Below are 25,452 nucleotides of genomic sequence, written 5' to 3'. Positions count from 1 at the left end.
ATCATTTTAAACATGTCCATCTGCAGTCTACACATTCTGTGTGTGGTGACTAGCAATCTGTCCAATTCATATTGTTACATATCAGTATAAGCATTAGAACAAACATGTTATGGGAATCTAAAATTTTACCTAGGCCTCCTGCCCAGCATTTAGCTGCTTCAAAGTCAGGAGAATGAAGCTCAAACTCTTGAGTCTGTGGATCATATGTAGCTGTTAGCCTCATCCCCTTTGCATTTGTTCCATGTGCGATTTCAGTAAGAGCAAAACAGCCTCTAATCTTGAAACATAAACAGAACAAGAAGCAGCATTGATTGTTAACATCTACATAATCTTCAAAGCCACTTAGAAGTGCATGGCAGAAGGTAAACATCTGGTCATTACCAAACAGACACTAATAGAAATGTATTAAATATTTAAACAATTAAATAATAAACATTATATTTGTTTTTCAATAGCTTTTCCTTTTTGCCATTATCATTTTCTCAAGTAACTTCCACTTAGAGAGGTATGCTAATAAAACATTATATCTAACAGAATAAGTGAATAAATTTCCCTTATTAAGTATATATTTTCTAATAAAAATAAAGCTAAATAAACAATAGCATCTTAAGAGCAAGTGATACTGTTAGCCAGTCTGCACTGTCACTTAAGTGTCAATTTCCTGAACAAACCACAATAATCTCTCCAGACAAAATATCATCCTCCCATTTGAAAAGCAAATAGCCACTCTGAAATGACATATCTGGCGTATAGCCACTGCCATGTGCAGTCATGTGGTCCTCCGCTACTGACACAAGTCAGCTGTACAGAATTGGCACACTAAGATGGGCTCATATGGGGGTTTTAAAGAATGACAAAAATAAGCACACCATGAATGAAGTTGTCTGGTTTCTTAGTGTATCAATGTGAACTGTCCGTCACATTTATGAGGAACAGTGTGCTAGTCGTAGCCATCTGACATGGCCTAAGACCGGAATTGTAAAGAGACTAATTGACACAGGGTTCCTAAATGAGAACCGAGTTCAAACACAACTGCCAGTGAATGCAGCTCCTTCTGGGCCAGTTGCTGAGCAAACACTGTGAAAAGAACTGTGTGCAATGGATATCAGGAGTTGGGTGGCTCACGAAAGGCCAACGCTTACAGTGGCACATGAAGCTGCACGACACAGAAGCTGACAGAAGGAATGTAGTGAGGTCTGACTAACCAGTATTTTGTTTCTTTCCAAATAATGTAACACACCGAGTGTACCACTGAATCAAAATGGCGTTTCATCCACACTGTTTGGAGGGTGTAGTTCAGATAGGAGGTGCTTCTGTGATATTTTGGTAGTGTTTTCCGTATCAAGACTAGGAACTTAATACTGTGTAAAATATGCTACAGATTCTACTGATTGTTATAAGTCCACCTCATTAGTTGTTCCTAAATGTGATTGTTCTAAATAGAAAAATTTTGCCACAACTAGATCTTATAGTACTTGCTTAACTTTACATGTGGCAAAGCCCTTATCAACCACACTTTGCTCCAAAGGCATCTTCAATTTCTTACCAATGACTGCACTGGTCATTCATTCTAAATTGATGTCCATTCTAGCTGCATCATCCTACATGTTGTCTTGTCACCTAATCCTGGGCATTCATCTTTCAACTACTGTCCTAGGGAATACTACGGTAGGCAGACTATTCTCCAACATTTCAATTTGTGACCAGACGGATAATCTTCTCTTCTTTAGCACTTCAGGAATATAATGTCATTTATCTAAATCCTGTAGTGCTTCACTCTTTCTAATTCTCTCATTATTTTTCTTTAAAATATCGATAGTTTTTCTTTTTCTTTCTATATATTAATACTCCACATAAGTGTCATATCACTGGTAAGATAGATGACTGACAAAGGGAAATTCTGAAGTTAGCACTAAGCGATCTTTTCCTTAAGATAGGACTGTAAAGGATTATGTCATCTGCTACTAGGCAGGCATCTATTTTTGTATACATTCTGTTGACTTTACTATGTGGATTTTTTCACTTATGACTTTGGCTGTGTAACTCAGTGTCACCCAGGTATTTACTTAGAGCTGTGCTTGCAGTTTTGTACACATGCAATTTATTTTTTACTTTTAAACCTTTTTTGTATATAACATCTGAAGTAGTGTTGTCGGTGAATGGAAAGCTTGTTTTCTTCACTAACACATGAGATAGCCATGTAAAGCTGTCTGTGCAAGAAGCAACTGATACTCAGGTCCACACCTGCAACATGCAACATTTGGCCTTGTGCTTTGCTTATGGTCAAGGCATGGCATAAGCTCACTGGGAATGGTACACATTTATAGTGAAATGGCAAATTGTTAGGAATAAATGGAATTTGGTGTATAAAGTTCACTCACCTGCTTACTTGCCTTCAAAATTTCTGCTTCTATGATGTTAAGGTGGAGGGAAGTAATACTAGGCCTCTGTGAGTGAAGGGTTCTGAGGAGCAAGCTAATGCTTGATGCTCTCAGTCAGAGTTACACAGCAAAAAGATGTACAGATGTGAGTTAGTAATTCCTGCCCCATCACCTTTTACACACATTACAATAATAGAAATTATTCTGTGGAATAGAAGGAGTTGTCACGAAGAAACTTTCTTAGTTTGTTATCAAATTTTACTTCGTTGACTGTGTCAGATGCTTCATTTCACTGGATAAGTGCTCAAAAATGTTTGTTGTAGCACAGTGCACCACTTTTTGTGGTAAAGACAACTTCCCAGTGTCCCTTTTGAACTGTAGTGGATTAATTGCAAGAAACTTCATGAGGGAATAAATACACTATAGAGCAGTAGTCAGTATGCCCAACCCCTTAAACAGACATCTACAAGATGATCATGGTTGAGCACCACATATTATTCTTACAGCACATTTTTGCATAACAAAGCCTTTCTTTATTAAAGATGAGTTATTCCATAATATTATTCAATACGACATTACTGAATTAAAATATGCAAAATATGTCATCATTTTCACAAAATCGTACAGATGCTAAACAAGCAATGCCTAGTGAGACAAGTTCATATTATGAAGCACTTCAAGAAGATATGAGCAGGTGAGTAATACATTCTTAAAATCTAATGCAAGTTTAAATCCTTAAACTGCGAATTTTTGATGCTGTATGTATGAACCATGGACCTTGCCGTTGGTGGGGAGGCTTGCGTGCCTCAGCGATACAGATGGCCGTACCGTAGGTACAACCACAACGGAGGGGTATCTGTTGAGAGGCCAGACAAACGTGTGGTTCCTGATGAGGGGCAGCAGCCTTTTCAGTAGTTGCAAGGGCAACAGTCTGGATGATTGACTGATCTGGCCTTGTAACAATAACCAAAACGGCCTTACTGTGCTGGTACTGCGAGCAGCTGAAAGCAAGGGGAAACTACGGCCGTAATTTTTTCCAAGGGCATGCAGCTTTACTGTATGATTAAATGATGATGGCGTCCTCTTGGGTAAAATATTCTGGAGGTAAAATAGTGCCCCATTCAGATCTCCGGGCGGGACTACTCAAGAGGATATCATTATCAGGAGAAAGAAAACTGGCATTCTACGGATCGGAGCGTGGAATGTCAGATACCTTAATCGGGCAGGTAGGTTAGAAAATTTGAAAAGGGAAATGGATAGGTTAAACTTAGATATAGTGGGAATTAGTGAAGTTCGGTGGCAGGAGGAACAAGACCTCTGGTCAGGTGACTACAGGGTTATAAACACAAAGTCAAATAGGGGTAATGCAGGAGTAGGTTTAATAATGAATAGGAAAATAGGTATGCAGGTAAGCCACTACAAACAGCATAGTGAACGCATTATTGTGGCCAAGATAGATACGAAGCCCACACCTACTACAGTAGTACAAGTTTATATGCCAACTAGCTCTGCGGATGACGAAGAAATTGAAGAAATGTATGATGAAATAAAAGAAATTATTCAGATAGTGAAGGGAGACGAAAATTTAATAGTCATGGGTGACTGGAATTCGAGTGTAGGAAAAGGGAGAGACGGAAATGTAGTAGGTGAATATGGATTGGGGCTAAGAAATGAAAGAGGAAGCCGCCTGGTAGAATTTTGCACAGAGCACAACTTAACCATAGCTAACACTTGGTTTAAGAATCATGATAGAAGGTTGTATATATGGAAGAACCCTGGAGATACTAAAAGGTATCAGATAGATTATATAATGGTAAGACAGAGATTTAGGAACCAGGTTTTAAATTGTAAGACATTTCCAGGGGCAGATGTGGACTCTGACCATAATCTATTGGTTATGACCTGTAGATTAAAACTGAAGAAACTGCAAAAAGGTGGGAATTTAAGGAGATGGGATCTGGATAAACTGAAAGAAGCAGAGGTTGTACAGAGTTTCAGGGAGAGCATAAGGGAACAATTGACAGGAATGGGGGAAAGAAATACAGTAGAAGAGGAATGGGTAGCTTTGAGGGATGAAGAAGTGAAGGCAGCAGAGGATCAAGTAGGTAAAAAGACGAGGGCTAGTAGAAATCCTTGGGTAACAGAAGAAATATTGAATTTAATTGATGAAAGGAGAAAATATAAAAATGCAGTAAATGAAGCAGGCAAAAAGGAACACAAACGTCTCAAAAATGAGATCGACAGGAAGTGCAAAATGGCTAAGCAGGGATGGCTAGAGGACAAATGTAAGGATGTAGAGGCTTGTCTCACTAGGGGTAAGATAGATACTGCCTACAGGAAAATTAGAGAGACCTTTGGAGATAAGAGAACCACTTGTATGAACATCAAGAGCTCAGATGGAAAGCCAGTTCTAAGCAAAGAAGGGAAAGCAGAAAGGTGGAAGGAGTATATAGAGGGTCTATACAAGGGCAATGTACTTGAGGACAATATTATGGAAATGGAAGAGGATGTAGATGAAGATGAAATGGGAGATACGATACTGCATGAAGAGTTTGACAGAGCACTGAAAGACCTGAGTCGAAACAAGGCCCTCGGAGTAGACAACATTCCATTGGAACTACTGACGGCCTCGGGAGAGCCAGTCCTGACATAACTCTACCATCTGGTGAGCAAGATGTATGAAACAGGTGAAATACCCTCAGACTTCAAGAAGAATATAATAATTCCAATCCCAAAGAAAGCAGGTGTTGACAGATGTGAAAATTACCGAACAATCAGTTTAATAAGCCACAGCTGCAAAATACTAACACAAATTCTTTACAGACGAATGGAAAATCTAGTAGAAGCCGACCTCAGGGAAGATCAGTTTGGATTTCGTAGAAATACTGGAACACGTGAGGCAATACTGACCTTACGACTTATCTTAGAAGAAAGATTAAGGAAAGGCAAACCTACGTTTCTAGCATTTGTAGACTTAGAGAAAGCTTTTGACAATGTTGACTGGAATACTCTCTTTCAAATTCTAAAGGTGGCAGGGGTAAAATACAGGGAGCGAAAGGCTATTTACAATTTGTACAGAAACCAAATGGCAGTTATAAGAGTCGAGGGACATGAAAGGGAAGCAGCGGTTGGGAAGGGAGTAAGACAGGGTTGTAGCCTCTCCCTGATGTTATTCAATCTGTATATTGAGCAAGCAGTAAAGGAAACAAAAGAAAAATTCGGAGTAGGTATTAAAATCCATGGAGAAGAAATAAAGACTTTGAGGTTCGCCGATGACATTGTAATTCTGTCAGAGACAGCAAAGGACTTGGAAGAGCACTTGAACGGAATGGATGGTATCTTGAAGGGAGGATATAAGATGAACATCAACAAAAGAAAAACGAGGATAATGGAATGTAGTCGAATTAAGTCGGGTGATGCTGAGGGAATTAGATTAGGAAATGAGACACTTAAAGTAGTAAAGGAGTTTTGCTATTTGGGGAGCAAAATAACTGATGATGGTCAAAGTAGAGAGGATATAAAATGTAGACTGGCAGTGGCAAGGAAAGCGTTTCTGAAGAAGAAAAATTTGTTAACATCGAGTATAGATTTAAGTGTCAGGAAGTCATTTCTGAAAGTATTTGTATGGAGTGTAGCCATGTATGGAAGTGAAACATGGACGGTAAATAGTTTGGACAAGAAGAGAATAGAAGCTTTCGAAATGTGGTGCTACAGAAGAATGCTGAAGATTAGATGGGTAGATCACATAACTAATGAGGAATATTGAATAGGATTGGGGAGAAGAGAAGTTTGTGGCACAACTTGACCAGAAGAAGGGACCGGTTGGTAGGACATGTTCTGAGGCATCAAGGGATCACCAATTTAGTATGGGAAGGCAGTGTGAGGGTAAAAATCGTAGAGGGAGACCAAGAGATGAATACACTAAGCAGATTCAGAAGGATGTAGATTGCAGTAGGTACTGGGACAAGAAGGAGCTTGCACAGGATAGAGTAGCATGCAGAGCTGCATCAACAGATTAAGGGGAAAGATAAAAACTAGAGTCACTGAGTTTTTAATGTAGTTTTATTTGATTTCATAAAACACAAAATATTAATTTAACACATTACTGTTACAAGAGAAGTCTCAACAATTTTAACCAAATCACAGGTGTGTGTGTGTGTGTGTGTGTGTGTGTGTGTGTGTGTGTGTGTGTGTGTGTGAGAGAGAGAGAGAGAGAGAGAGAGAGAGAGAGAGAGTGAAAGAGAGAGTTTTAGAGCCACTCAACAGCTAGGTTATCAGGGACCAAGATTACTTATTTAACCGTGTATTTTTCATTAGCATTTAAAAACACCATATCATATTTTCCATGTTCTTCGACTGCAATTGTTTCCTCATTTCCATCCAGACTTGTACATCTATATGTGGTTACTTTGGGGTTAAGTACAGCGATATGTCCATTTGCACATTGGTAAGCCTTCCTGATGCTGACTTACTTTTCTTTCTGTTCCATGAAAAAAGTCCAGATCTTCTTCTTCTTTTTCTTAACATGTGTTTAAGTTTCCTCTAGCTGACATACCACATTGTTGTCATTATTTCAAGTCTGGTTAATCACCACTATGAGCTCACTGACATTAACTAAAGAGTAGGTTCCGTTGAAAGAAGAAATATATGGTTAACTACTAGACAGACTACACACTAGTTTTACTTGAAAAGCAAGAATGTGTAATCCAGTCAATATGAAAACCTACAACAGACTGTATTCATTGTTTACATTTGGTTGCTACAGCAGTATGGTTTCACTTGTAAGAATCAAATCAATAATAATCCAGCTGATACATAAAAGTAGAACTGACTGAATCAGTTATTTCCATTTGGGAGTTTGCATTACTAGGAACAATAGCTCAACCAGTGCTCACAACTATCTTTAAATAACATAGAGCTTTACCTTATATTAGTGCTGTAAGTTTGCTATTGAGTCATTTGCTAACTGCACATTTATGTGCTTTTGTGAATTTCTTTCATAAGAGAAATGTTATTAGGCTTACTTTGCCACAAGTAAGGTAATTTCCCTAGTTAAACAAATGACTACAGGAGCAGCAGTGGTCTACGACATAATCAGATGAGATCTTCCAATGCACTTTGTGTGGTAGAAGGTGACAGCTGCAAGAATCTTCTCTCAGTAAAATCTTCATACTATGAACAAAGGAAAGTATGAATTCTAATAGAATTCTAAAGTGAAATGTCTGTTGTATTTGTCATCCCATGTTCATCCTCCAGTCATTTACATCTACATCTACATCTACACAGATACTCCACAAGGCACCATACAGTGTGTGGTGGAGGGTACCATATACCACTGCTAGTCTTTCCCTCTCCTGTTCCACTCACAGATACAGTGAAAAACTGTCTGTATGCCTCTATATGAGCCCTAACTTCTTGTATCTTATCTCTGCAGTCCTTATGCACAATTTGTGTTGACAGCAGTAAAACTGTTTGGCAGTCAGCTTCAAATGCCAGTTCTCTAAATTTTCTCAACAGTGTGCCTTGAGAAGAATGTCGCTTCCCCTCCAGGGATTCCCATATGAGTTCCCAAAGCACCTCTGCAACACTTACATGTTGTTTGAGCCTACCAATAACAAATCTAGTGGCCCACCTCTGAACTGCTTTGATGTCTTCCTTCAGTCTGACATGGCATGGATCCCAAACACTCGAGCAGTATTCAAGAATAGATCACACCAACGTCCTATATGTGATCTCTTTTACATGTGAACCACACTTTTCTAAAATTCTTCCAACACACCAAAGTCAACCATTTGCATTACCTACCACAGTTCTCACATGCCAATTGCATATCATATCACTTCACAATGATATGCCCAGATATTTAAATGATCTTACTGTTTCAAGCAGGACACTACTAATACTGTATCTGAACATTACAGGTTTGTTCTCCTTACCCATCTGCATTAACTTACATTTTTCCTCATTTAGAGTTAGCTGTCATTCAGTGCACAAACTAGAAATTTTGTCTAAGTAATCTTGTATCTTCCTACAGCCACTCAACTTCAACACCTAACCGTACTCCACAGCATCATCAACAAACAACTGCAAACTCATGTCCACCAAATCATTTAGGTATATAGAGAACAACAGTGGTCCTATCGCAGTTAATTGAGGCACTCCTGATGATACCCATGCCTCTGATGAACACTTGCCATTGAGGAGAACATACTGGGTTCTATTACTTAAGAAGTATTTAAGGAACTTGAATATGTGAACTTATTCCATTTGCTCATACCTTTGTTAACAGCCTGCAATAGTGCACCACATCAAATGCTTTCTGGAAATCTAGAAATATAGAATCAGCCTGTTGCCCTTTATCCACTGTTCACAGTATATCATGTGAGAAACGGGGAAGTCGAGTTTTACATGACTGATGCTTTCTAAAACCATGCTGATTTGTAGAATAAGCTTCTTCCTGTCAAAAAATTTATTATATTCAAACTGAGAGTATGTTCAAACATTCTGAAGAAAACTGAACTTATGGATATTGGTTTGTAATTTTTGTTGGTCTGTTTTCTTACCCTTCTAACACATGGTGAGTCACTAACTATTGCCACCAAGAATAACTCTGAAAGTATGATAGGAGCTGAAAAGTTTGTGGACAAAAGTTGTGTGTGAAGAAGGGGGGCATAATATGACAGTTTTTTGTTGCTAGGTGGGGTTGCTCAGAGATATGAAAGTCAACTTTGATTTTTAAATGGGATGCTATAGTTTGGTACTTATTTTCTGATAGTGGCTATCGAGATGAATCCAATAATGTATAACAGTTTGCTCTTTGAGGTCAACGAAGATCACAAAGCTGGAATGAATGTCCACTCACAGAATGTTTTCAAAGTGATAAACATTGGTATCAGTGCAGTACTGCAATCTTCTAATCATGGATTGAGTGGTATTCCTTATCACATTGTCACTTACTGAAGCACATGCTCTGACAATTCTCTCTTGCATATCTTCAGGTGTAGTCTTTATAAACAATGTCTTTTAAGAATCCCCACAAGAAAAACTCCAGTCCAACAATTTGGGAATTGTCTCTGCAACTCATTACTATCCATCAGCAAAAAATTTGCCAGACAAACATCTTGTTGATACCACATACTGTATTAGGTATTTCTTCCAATAACAGACCTAATGTTTCTTGCATGAATGTGGAGTACTTCCTACCATTAAGATTTCCTTCTATGAAATAGGGGCCTATAATTCTGTCCTCCAGAACCCCACACCACACATTCACTAACCACAGTTTTTGGTGTGCAACTTGCCACAGCCAGCATGGATTTTCAGCTGCCCAATAATGCATGTTATGCAAATTAACATTTCCATGGATCTTGAATGTAGCCTCATCAGTAAATAAAATCAAATTAATAAATGTGTCATCCCTCTGAATCTGAAGTTGAGCCCATCAGCAGAATTCAATGTGACGTATACAATCCGTACCAGCTAATCCTTCGTGGAGACTGATATAGTAAGGATGATATTTATGGCGGTGCAGAACATGAACAACACTACTCTCACTCATGCCAGAATCCCTTGCTATTTGATGCAGACTAATACAAAGATCTCAAACCATAGAGACAAGAGCACCATTTTCTGTTTCCTCCTTAGTAACTTTCCTTTGATGGATGTGTTAAAATTTCAGTTGATCTCAATTTATCATGTTGTTGTTGTTGTTGTTGTTGTTGTGGTCTTCAGTCCTGAGCTGATTTGAAGCAGCTCTCCATGCTGCTCTATCCTGTGCAAGCTCCTACATGTCCCAGTACCTTCTGCAACCTACATCCTCCTGAATCTGCTTAGTGTACTCAACTCTTGGTCTCCCTCTATGATTTTTACCCTCTATGCTGCCCTCCAATTCTAAATTGATGATCCCTTAATGCCTCAGAACATGTCCTACCAACCGATCCCTTCTTCTAGTCAAGTTGTGCCACAAACTCCTCTTCTCCCTGATTCTATTCAATACCTCCTCATTAGTTGTGTGATCTACCCATCTAATCTTCAGCATTCTTCTGTAGCACCACATTTTGAAAGCTTCTGTTCTCTTCTTGTCTAAACTATTTATCATCCACATTTCACTTCCATACAAATACTTTCAGAAACGACTTCCTGACACTTAAATCTATACTCGACATTAACAAATTTCTCTTCTTCAGAAAATCTTTCTTTGCCATTGCCATTCCATATTTTATATCCTTTCTACTTCAACCATCATCAGTTATTTTGCTCCACAAATAGCAAAACTCCTTTACTACTTTAAGTGTCTCATTTCCTAATCTAATTACCTCATCTTCACCTGACTTAATTTGACTACATTCCATTATCCTCATTTTGCTTTTGTCGGTGTTCATCTTATATCCTCCTTTCAAGACGCTGTCCATTCCATTCAACTGTTCTTCCAAGTCCTTTGCTGTCTCTGACAGAATTACAATGTCATCGGCGAACCTCAAAGTTTTTATTTCTTCTCCATGGATTTTAATACCTTCTCTGAATTTTTCTTTTGTTTCTTTTACTGCTTGCTCAATATACAGACTGAATAACATCGGGGACAGGCTACAACCCTGTCTCACTCCCTTGCCAACCACTGATTGCCATTTCACATCCCTCGACTCTTGTAACTGTCATCTGGTTTCTGTACAGATTGTAAATAACCTTTTGCTCCCTATATTTTACCCCTGCCACCTTCAGAATTTGAAAGAGAGTATTCCAGTCAACATTGTCAAAAGCTTTCTCTAAGTCTACAAATGCTAGAAACGTACGTTTGCCTTTCCTTAATCTATCTTCTAAGATAAGTCGTAGGGTCAGTATTGCCTCACATGTTTCAGTATTTCTACAGAATCCAAACTGATCTTCCCCGAGGCCGGCTTCTACCAGTTCTTCCATTCGTCTGTAAAGAAACTTATTAAACTGATACTTCGGTAATTTTCACATGTGTTAACACCTTCTTTCTTTGGGATTTGAATTATTATATTCTTCTTGAAGTCTGAGGGTATTTTGCCTGTCTCATACATCTTACTCACCAGATGGTAGAGTTTTGTCAGGACTGGCTCTCCCAAGGCTGTCAGCAGTTCTAATGGAATTTTGTCTACTCATGGGGCCTTGTTTCAACTCAGGTCTTTCAGTGCTCTGTCAAATTCTTCACGCAGCATCATATCCCCCATTTCATCTTCTTCTACATCCTCCTCCATTTCCATAATATTGTCCTCAATTACATTGCCCTTGTATAGATCCTCTATATACTCCTTCCACCTTTCTGCTCTCCCTTCTTTGCTTATAACTGGGTTTCCATCTGAGCTCTTGATATTCATACAAGTGGTTCTCTTTTGTCCAAAGGTCTCTTTAATTTTCCTGTAGGCAGTATCTATCTTACCCCTAATGAGATAAGCCTCTACATCCTTACATTTGTCCTCTAGCCATCCCTGCTTAGCCATTTTGCACTTCCTGTTGACCTCATTTTTGAGACGTTTGTATTCCTTTTTGCCTGCTTCATTTACTTAATTTTTGTATTTTCTCCTTTCTTCAATTAAATTCAGTATCTCTTCTGTTACTCAAGGATTTCGACTCGCCCTTGTCTTTTTATCTACTTCATCCTCTGCTGCCTTCACTATTTCATCCCTCACAGCTACCCATTCTTCTTCTACTGTATTTCTTTCCCCCATTCCTGTCAATTGTTCCCTTATGCTCTCCCTGAAACTCTGTACAACCTCCAGTTTAGTCAGTTTATCCAGTTCCCATCTCCTTAAATTCCCATCTTTTTGCAGTTTCTTCAGTTTTAATCTACAGTTCATAACCAACAGATTGTGGTCAGAGTCTACATCTGCCCCTGGAAATGTATTACAATTTAAAACCTGGTTCCTAAATCTCAGTGTTACCATTATATAATCTATCTGATACATTCTAGTATCTCCAGGCTTCTTTCATGTATACAACCTTCTTTCATGATTCTTGAACCAAGTGTTAGCTATGATTAAGTTATGCTCTGTGCAAAATTCTACCAGGCAGCTTTCTCTTTCATTTCTTACACCCAGTTCATATTCGCCTACTACATTTCCTTCTCTTCCTTTTCCTACTATCGAATTCCAGTCACCCATGACAATTAAATTTTCATCTCCCTTCACTACCTGAATAATTTGTTTTATCTCATCATACATTTCATCAATTTCTTCATCATCTGCAGAGCTAGGTGGCATATAAACTTGTACTACTGGCACTCCTATTTTTTATTCATTATTAAACCTACTCCTGCATTACCCCTATTTGATTTTGTATTTATAACCCTGTATTCACCTGACCAAAAGTTTTGTTCCTTCAGCCACCGAACTTAACTAATTGCCACTATATCTAACTTTGACCTATCCATTTCCCTTTTTAAATTTTCTAACCTACCTGCCTGATTAAGTGATCTGACATTCCATGCTCCGATCCGTAGAACGCCAGTTTACTTTCACCTTTACCATACACATATTTAAATGTAGTACATGCAGGGTGAGTACGTTGTGTAGATCTTTCAGCATATAAGTCTCTAGCTCTCTCTGAAGTTCATTGGCATTCTCCATAAGTGAGAAGCACATTGACTTGTTTTTCAAAGGAATACATCATTCAAATTTGCTTGATTTGATGATACTAGTCTTACTGCTCCTATTAGTATTGTATTGCGGAAGCATCAAGTGGTGTTTCTGTGTCAATGGCATGTTAGATGGATATGCCGTATTGTGTGAATACGAGGTGCTTTCAAGTTCTAAGGCCTCCGCGCAACGACAGCATGAATGGGACTTTCTTTTCGTCAGTTGTGACAATGGATGAGACATGGATGCCATTTTTCAATCCAGAAACAAAGCGCCAGTCAGCTCAATGGAAGCACACAGATTCACCACCACCAAAAAAATTTCGGGTAACCGCCAGTGCTGAAAAAATGATGGTGTCCATGTTCTGGGACAGCGAGGGTGTAATCCTTACCCATTGCATTCCAAAGGGCACTACGGTAACAGGTGCATCCTATGAAAATGTTTTGAAGAACAAATCCTTCCTGCACTGCAACAAAAACATCCGGGAAGGGCTGGGGTGTGCTGTTTCACCAAGACAACGCACCCGCACATCGAGCTAACGTTACACAACAGTTTCTTTGTGATAACAACTTTGAAGTGATTCCTCATGCTCCCTACTCACCTGACCTGGCTCCTAGTGACTTTTGGCTTTTTCCAACAATGAAAGACACTCTTCGTGGCCGCACATTCACCAGCCGTGCTGCTATTGCCTCAGCGATTTTCCAGTGGTCAAAACAGACTCCTAAAGAAGCCTTCGCCGCTGCCATGGAATCATGGCATCAGTGTTGTGAAAAATGTGTACATCTGCAGGGCGATTACGTCGAGAAGTAACGGCAGTTTCATCGATTTCGGGTGAGTAGTTACTTAGAAAAAAAATCGGAGGCCTTAGAACTTGAATGCACCTCGTATTTATGAATTGTCAGAGCATGTGCTTTGATAAGTGCTGAAGTGATAAGAATACCACTCAATCCATGATAAGAAGATTGCAGTACCGCATTGATACCAATGGTCATCACTTCGAACACCTTCTGTAAATGGACGTTCATGCTACCTTTTTGACCTTCACTGACCTTCAAAGACCTTACTGTTACACATCATTGGATTCGTCTCGATAGCCATTATCAGAAAATAAGTACCAAACTATATCATCCCATTTAAAAAAACAAAGTTGACCTTCATATCTCTGACACGACCCCATCTAGCAACAAAAAACCAAAGTCACGTTATGGCCTGCATTGTCCCACGCAGCATTCGTCCAACAAACTATTCAGTTACTATCATGCTTTCAGAGTTATTCTAGGTGGCAACAGTTAGTGACTCACCCTGTATAGAGGAGTCACCTGTGCTTTTTTCCAGTTGCTTGGGACTTTGTGCTGGGTGACAGAGTCACGAAAAATACAAGCTAAGTGAGGGGTCAAAGCTGAAGAGTATTCTTTGTAAAACCAAATTGGAATTCCATCTGGACCTGGTGATTTATTTGCTCTCAAATCTTTCAGTTGTTTCTCTAAGCCATGGATACTTATTATTAGGTCATCCATATGGGAGTCTGTCCAATGGTCAAATGTCGGTATTTTTGTATGATTCTCCTATGTTAGTCATTCTCATACAGTAATAAAAATCAATGTAAAAATATGTTTTTGAACTCTTGTAAAGACACAAAAAAAAGCTAGTTATGTGCTGTCTATTTGCACACCATTACCACGGTAATTGCTAAATGTGACTATCTGGATATTGGTAATCTGTAACTTCTGGTTTTCAGTGCACTTCCACATTTTCACGCTGGTTGAAACTTCACTTCATAATCACTCATTTTTATAAGTATATATGAACATTGTTTCCCTCTGGCCAGTTGTAATGAAACAACACATTTTGAGAATTAATAACCTCAAATCAATAGCAGATTTAACATGTACGCTTATATTTAGCACAGTTATTCAAAGGGTGCAGAAGTCACTTGAAAAGTTAACTAGGCCTTTACATAAAAGTTTCTCAAAATGCTAAATACTCTCTCTGAAATTTTGTCACTGTGACAATTTTAGCCAATCCTTTTAGAGTAACAAATCACTTAGTAATAACATTAAACAGTATTCTGACCAACATACAATCTAGTTTCTTTCTTCTTAGCTTTGATAATGTCTCCTGCGTTAATTCTGACTAACATTTGAAATAAAAAAATCAATAAATTATCACAATTTACACACAAGGAACAGTTTTCCCCAAAAACAGTACATACCTTCCCTGCTTCACAGTCTTCAATAAACTGATAGTGTCTCGCAGTACCCATTGATCGAATACCATTTGCAAACATAACAAAATTCACACAAATTGTTGAAGGAAATGATGCATCATATTGAAATGCTGCAGACAGAAGTGCAAATGGCTAAAACAATAAGAAGATACAATCAGTACTAAGTATTATTTTGCTAGTAAAGTACACTTACATGTATAATATTTAGTTAGTAAAATTCCTTATGCCCTTAATTTTTTAGGTATAAAATGATATTGCGCAGAATCATTTTGGTCTGCTATCCTCATTGTTAATTATTATTAATGATCATTCTGCTTATCTGACATCAGTCACATGGAATTTTACTTCTAAGAACACCTGCAACAAAAATATATGAACCAGCAGCTACTAACATTTAGATATACAGTGAAACTAAATTGCTGCACTTCGTAAACTTCTTACTGTAGTTTCAGACAAAAGACATGCTTGGTCCTTTTTAATAGGGTGTATTATAATTAACGGCATTAACAACACAGATGAAAGTACACAATGCTAGAAGCAAAAGAGTTTCAGTTAAGATGGACTCTAAAATGCCTACCTTAAGATATATGAACATTTGTTCATCTTCAATTCTGTGAAACAAATGTCTTGTACTGCAAGCTCTATGTTTTCCATAATTTGGGAGCAGATACTATGGTCAAAACAAGAAAAAATATCCAGTAAACATGGGCTTTAAAGTGCATATCTTAAGAGCTATGAGCACTTGTTCCATAGAAGAGATGTGTTACTCAGTAGCACAGATGCCCGCATCTCGTGGTCGTGCAGTAGCGTTCTCGCTTCCCACGCCCGGGTTCCCGGGTTCGATTCCCGGCGGGGTCAGGGATTTTCTCTGCCTCGTGATGGCTGGGTGTTGTGTGTTGTCCTTAGGTTAGTTAGGTTTAAGTAGTTCTAAGTTCTAGGGGACTGATGATCATAGATGTTAAGTCCCATAGTGCTCAGAGCCCAGCCAGTAGCACAGATGAAGAAGCACTCATAGTTCTGAAGTTACATGCTTTGGAGGCTGTATTCAATACGATATTTTTGTTTCCAGTCTTGCGTATTTTCAACTGTATGTGTTTACACAACTGGCTATGATACATTTCCCCTGGTGTTGATGGCTGTCTCAGTGATTTCCTGCTTCGTATCTCAGTATATACCAACAACATGACAAATTGCTAGTAATCATACTTCAACTGTTGCTATTGTTTCCAAACAAAATTCTACTCCATCCACAGCATTTGCATTCATGCCAAATGTATCTTTTTGAATGATAATCAATTAGGTAAATGCACAGTTGTCTGTATTACTGACTCCATTTGTTTCAGTTCACAAGCTAACTTCCTGTGTCACTTCATTTAGTTACACATTAATTTAACCTTCTTGAAAACAGTAAAGAAGTGTCCCTTTCACCACATTATGCACCAAACAGGTTCTACATTATACCTCTGATCTTCTGTAGCGATAATTTTAAAATGAGACCTATTTATCCCTCCTCATCCAGATTAGTTTTTGGATTGTCCTACCAGTTTCTACAACATTCTAGCTTAAACGTAAGTTCCTAGACAGCTCACATACGTGCTGCATGTCTCAAATTCCTTCCACTGTCCCTGCCCTGAAGTAATATTGGTTCTGTGCACCCTCCAAACAGTATCTCCTCCAAATACATTACTGTATCTCCTCCGAATACATTACTGTAAAGGTTAGATTAGATTAGATTAGAGGTACTTTTCGTTGCAATTGATCCATAGTGAGAAGCTCCTTTAAGATGTGGAACATATCATAACACAAGAATAAACAATAAATATTTACAAAATAAGAACACATATGCTAATGTACCTTCCACGAACCTCAAATGAAACTGCAAATGTAAATGGATAGATAAAAATTCTACTCACCAAGTGGCGGCAGGTGAATACACACACACACACACACACACACACACACACACACACACACACACACACACACACACACACAAAAGGGATTTAACTTTTACAAGTTTTGAGCCTGTGGGTCCTTCTTCCAGCAGAAGAGTTGAAGGGGAAGGAAGAGGGGTGAAGGAAAAGGACTGGAGAGGTTTAGGGAAAGAGGTATATTTCAGAAAAGTCACCCAGAACCCCAGGTCAGGGGAGACTTACCAAATGGGATGAAAAGGAAAACAGTACTGTGGTCACTTGATTTTCATAGAGGCAGATTATGTCAATTGGGTAGGATAATTCCAATTCATCAATGCAAATAAGTAGTTCATTAATTTTACTTCTTAGCGTGTGAATATTTTGATGCACTAAAGATAGTCAGCTTCTCACATTGACTGAGATGAAACTGTGGGGGAGGGGGGAGGGGGATAAAATTTCTGCAGATAGGTGAAAATTTTTAACTAACAGCTGTGTTTGCTGATCCAATATACCAGAATTATGCTGTTTAGTTTCTTTCTGAACCTGAAGATTTGTTTCAATCCTGGCCTCCCTTAGAACTTGACTTCTTTGTGTCCTATATATTCTACAAAAGTTGCTGCTCCAATACTTGTAACCACTTGTATTTTATTTTACCCATTCATGGCAGTGACACTTCCCCCCCCCCCTGCCCGTTAAATTTCTGGCAATTAGCCCAGCCAGTTTACTCTTCCCTTTCCTGTTGAGGTGCAGGCCATATCTAGTATAAGAGAGAATCAAAAGGAGCCACACCAATATGACACCCTGCACCTGACCCAAGCAACCTTCCAACTTCAAATTAACTCTCCTGACAGAATAGCTCAAAATGAGGTCAATTATGTTGTCTCAGAACAGACACAAACTCTACACTGGTGTGTCTCAATGCTGCTGCTGTTTCTACAGCTAAATCTATATCCTTATCAAAGAGAGGGTCAAAAGTGTGACAATACCTGTCATACACCAGCTCAAAAGTAACCAGTCATCTCTATCAGCAGAATGACCATTGAGCTGTCAGTGAGAACCGAGAGAAATTGAGAATTTTTATTCGGCACTAGCTGTAGCCAGTGTTGCTGTAGCTCACTCTGATTTAATGGAGAAGAAAGTACTGAGAAAGTATACATTTCTAATATGTGTGGACTTGGGCATACATCCTGGTCTCCCATCCTGCCCTCCCCCCCCCCCCCCCTCCATTTATCTCTTCCTCCTTCCCCCTCTCTCTTTCCAACACCACCTCCTCTCGCCCCTCTGTGTCCATCTCCTCCACCCACCCTGCCTCCCTCTGACCTTGAGCTTTGTTTATTGTATTGCAAATACAGATTCTGCAGTAGTATACTGACCATAAGCCAGAAATACAACTTTCCTTTCTTCTGTGAAATAAAAGTTACGTTTAAAAAAGTATATAATACTGAAAAATATATATGGGAGAAACGATCTGTCTACTGGTTTAAATGCACCATTACTGTAGTTATAGCTGGTTACAACAAGGGAAACAGAAATGCACATTCATACAGTAGAGCATTTTGTTTCTCACAGTCTGTTTTAACAGAAAACCTGTTAATTGGTTGGTTGATTTGGGGGAGGGGACCAAACAGTGAGGTTATCAGTCCCATCAGATTACGAAAGGATGGGGAAGGAAGTCAGCTGTGTCCTTTAAAAAGATACATCCCAGCATTTGCCTGGAGCGATGTAGGGAAATCACAGAAACCTTTTCTGGATGGCTGTATGTGGTTTTGAAGCATCATCCTCATGAACGCAAGTCCAGTGTGCTAACCACTGCACCACCTCACTTGACAGAAAACCTGTACACTGTTGTTAAAAAATATATAGTCTATTTCCACCTGAATGTTTAGTATAGTATTGTTTAAAATTTGAAGTTAATCTGTCAGGAACTTTTTGAGGTTATAGGTAGCAAATTTTCCCTTTATTTATAACACATTTATTTATATATTACACGTTAGAAAATAGCTATATAAAAACACTTGTCTATTTGCATTCGACATTGTGTCAAGATTTCAAGTCAATTGACCTAATAGCACAAATATATGCATGCTGAAGTTTTATATATAACTGGTGACCTGGCCCGCTTTTGCACGCACAGCATTAAGCACCTATGGCAGCAAAACTTGATGGGCATAGAGTATTTTGTGTGGCGGCCATGAATAAAATTCAGAGAACAATATTAAGTAAGCGAATATCTTCAGTTTCATATAACTTACGCGATGTAAATGTGCATGCCAGGAAAGTTGTGCGGAAGCACAAATGTTATGTTTCTATGTAGAATTGGCATCTGGAATGCCTTTGCATGGCAACAATGAGAGCACATTGTGATATAATTAAACATATGTTTATGTAAGTAACCATATGTTTACAACCAATGTAAATATTGTATGCATATTGTGTGTGTGTGTGTGTGTGTGTGTGTGTGTGTGTGTGTGAGAGAGAGAGAGAGAGAGAGAGAGAGAGAGAGAGAGAGTTAGTGATTCAGTATGTATCAGAGACTAGCTGGGCACAAAAATAAGGAAAAATAGAAATCAAACACACATTATGCATATTTTTAGGTCATACATTAAATGTATTCACAACTGCAAACATGAACAATGATCAGCTGTAGAATGGAATGAAGATAATGAAAATTTGTGCCAGATTGGGATTCAAACCTGGATTTCCCACTTAGCGTGAGCAGTTGCCTTATCATTTGGCTACCTGTGCATGACTCACAGACAGACCCAAACTTCCATATGTCATCGATCATGTGTCTACAATCTGTACTTTTATATCCATTAAGTATATTCCCATACAAATGAGACATTTTACTTGAAATTCACTTTCCCGATGTCAATGGATAAATATGATATTGCAGTGCTTATGATGCAAAGTTCCTTTGGACATACATGCATGTCTAAAGGAACAGGCACTGCAGTGACTACAGCTGTTATGAAATACATTAAATATATTCACAACTGTGAATATGCATAACATCAGCTGTAGAAGGGAAAGATGATAATGAAAATTTGTGCTGGACTGTGACTCGAAGTCGGATTTCCAGCTTATCATGAGCAGTCACCTTACCATTTGGTTATCCGTGTATGACAAACAGCCAGACCCAAACTTCCATATGCTGTCAACCATGTGTCTACAACCTGTGCTCACCTGTTCCTTTGGACATGTGTCTAGAACCTATACTCACCTGTTTCTTTGGACATTCATGCATGTTCAAAGGAACTTTGCATCATGATTCAGAATAACACAGGCACTGCAATATCATATTTATCTACCGAAACTAGGCAAGTAACTTTCAAGTAAAATGTTTCACCTGTATGGGAGTATACATAATGGACGTACGAGGACAGGTTGTAGACACGTGGTCAACGACATTTGGAAGTTTGGGTCTGACTGTGAGTCATGCATGGATAGCCAAATGGCAAGGTGACCACTTGCGATGAGTGAGTCATCCTGGTTCATGTCCTGATCTAGTACAAATTTTCATTGTTATCATTCCATTCTGCAGCTGATAGCTGCCCATATTCGCAATTGTGAATACATTTAATGTATTTAAAATGGCTGTAATCACTGCAGTGCCTGTTTGCATTGTAGTTCAGAATAACACAGGCACTGATACATTGCATCGTGCGTTTAGGTCATGCTACAGCACACTTATTGTGAAGGTTAGTATGCACTGTGATGTACTGTTGAGACTCATTGCCACAATTCTTTGTCATGGACTCTTTAGGGAACATTTCTTCACCATGCCATGCAAATAATCATGTCCTCATGTAGATTTGATTCAAGGAAAGCAGAAAGCTGAAAACTGAGTCATCATCTGTGCTGTCAAAAGAATGTACTGTAAATAAATGATGCAAAGCAAATGTTGTACTTAAAGCATAATAAATAAATAAATAAATAAATTTTGGATTAGTCTGTTTTTCCACTATGCAACTGTTATCAAATGAGCACAGTGAAACTATTAGTTTACAATGTCTGATTACTTCAAACTGTTAAGTCTCACATCACATGACAATGAGGTTATCTTTCCATTATTGGTCATCTTTATTAAAATACTTCAAAGTTGAGTAACTCACTGTCTATTGTTTGAAGTATTTGTGGTGAATTAAGAGTGCAAATTGTGATTGCAAATGTGAGAGAAACAGAAATTGGTAGTCCAAAATGGTTGTTACACTTCCAAATGTGTCCTCAACCATCTGTGGAAGTATTTCAAGATCTTGTGTATCCATCCGCAAAAAATTTCTGAATTCCATTCAAGAAGGTCATCTCCATATCTTTATTATCTTTAACAGGGCTAAATCTCTTTCTTGCAATTTTACCAGTCAGCTACATAAACTGAAACCACCCAAACAAATAATATTGTTTGCCCCAACATGCAGAGAATCCTGTTCATATCTCCTTGACTCCAGGAAAGCAGAAAACTAAAAGTTGAGTCATATGCTGAACTGCTATAAGCCTTTCTCTACATAAACAAAGCAAAGTTTCATCCCACACAGTGTTTTACTCCATGCATAAACAATTGAAAACACAGGCTTTGGATTCTTTTGTTTGTGCAGTTATTCTGAAATGATTTAAATCACCGCACGGAGTGGCCACGCAGTTTGAGGCACCATGTCATGGATTGCGTGGCCCCTCCCACTGGAGGTTCGAGTCCTCCCTCGGGCAAGGGTGTGTGTGTTGTTCTTAGCATAAGTTAGTTTAAGTAGTATGGAAATCTAGAGACTGATGACCTCAGCAATTTGGTCCATTAGGAATCTGAGCAATTTCTGGTGAATCTCTACCACTGACTGTTGAACGTTAGATCAAAAGGCACAGTGAAGGAAAAGTGACCGAGCTGTGATTCAAGCCTACAACTTTTCCATTCCTTGCCAGAAGCTTTACCACTAGACTACCAGACCAGATATAAAATAAGTCATGCTTCCTGCCTTCTCAAGGCACTGCTGCTCTCCTGAGTGATGGGAACTGTCCGCTACGTGGTAATGACATCATTTTCACAACTTTGCTTTAATTCATCATAATTCAGACAATATGTACAAAATATTTATAAATTATACACAAAAACCTTCCTTGTGAATTAGTCTACCTCTTACTCAAAACCAGATCAAACTTTTTACAGCAGTTCTTGAGATTACCTTGCACAAACAGACATTGTAGCAATGATTTCATAGTTTGTATAAGTGGTGTGAATGATGTGGGAAGCAATGAAGCTGGTGTCTGTATTGAAGCTCTGAAGAATTTCCTTAAAGAAAATAAGCAGAAAAACATGACTGTTGCTACTGTCCCGCTTCATTATGATCTGATCAACAGCTTGTGTGTAAACAAGGAAATAAGAAAAAACAGATATTAGGATTATAGCACTATGTTCAAACTATGCAAATTGTTCAATTCTAGATATAGGAAAGTTGAATAGAAGTCAACACACTAACCACAGATTTCATTTGAATTATGCAGGTAAACATTATTTGCATGAAGAACTAAATCAAATAATAAAAGAAAGGATCGAACTGAAAAGACTTATATATAAATACAGTTTGTTCACAAGTGAAAGTAGTCCTACAGTAACTTTTTTAGAGTAAAGCAGCCTTCACCATGTATACATAAAGGCGAAGTACTTGACAACAACATCATAAATGACAGTAAACTCAAAATGATATCACAAAACGTCCAATATTTTACCAACAAAATAGAACAAATTGAAGAATTTTTAAGTGTTAGTAGTCCTCATATTAATCTTGTGAATGAAATAGGGTTTATGGGAGCCTTTATATTTTATGAAGTAACAGCTTTTTTATGAGATGAGAAAACATTTTATTTTCCAAGCACAGATCAAAAACTAACAAGAATAAACAACTCGTAACCAAGCCGACTACGGCAAAGATAAATATCTATCAGCTGCAGCTTTCACCCGCTGTTTTTGGCGCAGTGGATAAATGATGTCGCCACATCAGCCCCCCTCCTTTTGAAACCGGGTGCACCAGATATGTGGGGAAACTTGCACTTGATTTTTCTACCAGCCCTCATGAAAACATCTGGTGCAGGCAATGGCTGCTCCTGTTCTGCACTTGCTGCTTCGTTGTCCTCTTCTGAAACCGAGGGCTCAGCGAGACTATCTGCTGTTTCTTTGGCCTCCACGTTTGAGGGTGATTTTGCAGACCGAGGAAGGAGTGTACCCTCTTCAGTGTAAGCAGGTTTAAGCCGCTCAATTGAGACTGTCTCTTCTTTACCATCCTTATCGATTTTGAAGCTGTGGCTTCCTCTTGTGATTACCCTGTATGGTCCAGAGTAATGCAAAACAAGCGACGGGCGCACCGTATCATCCCTAAGCCACACGTGGGACGTTGCTTGCAGGTCTTTATGTACAAACACTCTCCGGTCTCCATGTCTGACAGGGTTAGTGGGTTTGATGTTTCTCATTCTAATGCTTAGTTGTCTCGCGAATTGCGTGCATAGCTCATGGGCGAATGGCTGTGTAGATGCTGGAATGATAAATTCTCCAGGAACCCTCAATTGCTCACCATAAACCAATTCTGTGGAAGAGCATTGTAAGTCCTCCTTCACGGCCATTCTCAATCCGAGTAGGACCAGCGGTAGTGCTTCAGGCCATGAAGTGGAACTACACATTAATGCAGCTTTGAGCGTGCGGTGTAGTCGTTCCACCATTCCATTACTAGATGGATGATAGCTTGTGGTGCATAGGTGGTTGCACCCGCACAGTAGTAAAAGTTCATTGAAAAGTTGGCTTTCAAACTGCCTTCCGCTTTCTGTTGTTATGTTTTGCGGAACGCCAGACCTGGAGAACCATGAATGCAACAGTGCTTTTGCAACCGACTCCGCAGAAATGTCTTGTATTACAACTACTTCTGGCCACCTAGTAAAACGATCAATGATCGTGAGCAAATAGCGTTGTTCTGAAGAGCATGATAGCAGGCCCACAATGTCCACATGTATATGTGAAAATCTTGCAGATGGCGTCGGGAAGTCAGCAATAGGTGCAAAGACATGTCTGCTGATTTTATTACACTGGCATGTTAGGCATGCACGCGCCCATGCACGACAATCTTTTTGTATTCCCGGCCACACTACTTTGGAGGAAACTAACTTGGCTGTAGCTCGTACTCCTGGATGTGATAGGTTATGTAGTGCACTATAAATCTCGCAGATTTTTAGGCATGCTCAACTATTACAGACGTCACTTACCTAAATTAGCTGCCGCCCAAGAGCCACTCACAACGTTACTTGCAGGTAAAAATACAACAGGAAATCGTAAAATTCCATGGAGTCCAGATGCTGAAGCAGCTTTCCTTTTGCTACATCACACCAAATTCCGTCTGGAACATTTGGGACAGACACACGTCTGAGCTGCAGCGCAATTCTCTGTTCCTCTATTAGACGGCGCAAGAAAGGATCTTCTCGCTGTTTAGACGCTAACTCGGTCCAACAAATTGAATTTAAACTGGCACAATTCCTCGACAGGCAATCTGCAACCAGGTTGTCTTTTCCTGAAATTTGATGCACATCAGTTGTGAACTGTGCAATGTACTCGACTTGCCTGCACTGACGTGGTGAATTGAGCTCTGTCTCTCGTTGAAATATAGCTACTAACGGCTTGTGATCGGTAAAAATTGCAAAGTGCCTCCCTTCGACAGACGTGTGAAAATGCTTTATGGCTAAGTAAATAGCAAGCAACTCACGGTCAATAGCACTCCATTTTTGCTGCTGTCGAGTCAGGTTTTTAGAGAAAAATGCGAGCGGCTGCCATCTGCCATCAACTTCTTGCTGTAGCGCCGCACCCACTGCTGTTTGGCTCGCATCAACCATGAGCGCTAAAGGAGTACTCAATCTTGGATGTCCCAGTAGTGTTGCCTGAGAAAGACATTTCTTTAAGTCATGGAAAGCTGCTTCAGCATCTGGACTCCATGGAATTCTACGATTTCCTGTTGTATTTTTACATGCAAGTAACGTTTTGAGTGGCTCTTGGGCGGCAGCTAATTTAGGTAAGTGACGTCTGTAATAGTTGAGCATGCCTAAAAATCTGCAAAGTCCTTTGTAAACCATGGGAAGGGGCATCTGTTGTACTGCTTCAACCCGCTCAGGCAAAGGTGACAGGCCTGCTGCTGAAACCAAATATCCCAGGAAGTTAACCTCGCGTTTTCCAAACGTGCACTTTGTTTCGTTAATAATTATGCCATACTCTGTCAGACGGCGGAAAAGCTGCCGCAGATGTTCGACATGCTGATATACAGAACCAGAGAATACTAAAATGTCGTCCATATAACAAAACACGAATGGTAATTCTC

At 39.1% G+C, this 25,452-nt stretch overlaps 1 protein-coding gene across 4 annotated transcripts in view; it reads right to left on the bottom strand.

Moving 5' to 3' along the window:
- Positions 1-25,452, bottom strand: part of LOC126187665 (peroxisomal acyl-coenzyme A oxidase 3-like) — a 319,748-nt gene that overhangs the window by 167,983 nt on the left and 126,313 nt on the right. For all 4 annotated transcript variants that reach the window (XM_049928892.1, XM_049928893.1, XM_049928891.1 and 1 more), the window contains 2 exons: positions 15,189-15,335; positions 130-277 (listed from right to left, as the gene is read on the bottom strand). In XM_049928892.1, the coding sequence (XP_049784849.1) occupies positions 130-277; positions 15,189-15,335 (295 nt within the window). The remainder of the gene's footprint in view (positions 1-129; positions 278-15,188; positions 15,336-25,452) is intronic.

The sequence above is a fragment of the Schistocerca cancellata genome, chromosome 5 (assembly GCF_023864275.1).
Source record: "Schistocerca cancellata isolate TAMUIC-IGC-003103 chromosome 5, iqSchCanc2.1, whole genome shotgun sequence".
In the NCBI taxonomy this organism is placed as follows: domain Eukaryota; kingdom Metazoa; phylum Arthropoda; class Insecta; order Orthoptera; family Acrididae; genus Schistocerca; species Schistocerca cancellata.
Note: the sequence above shows the minus strand (reverse complement) of the source record. Positions and strands in the feature narration are given on the sequence as shown.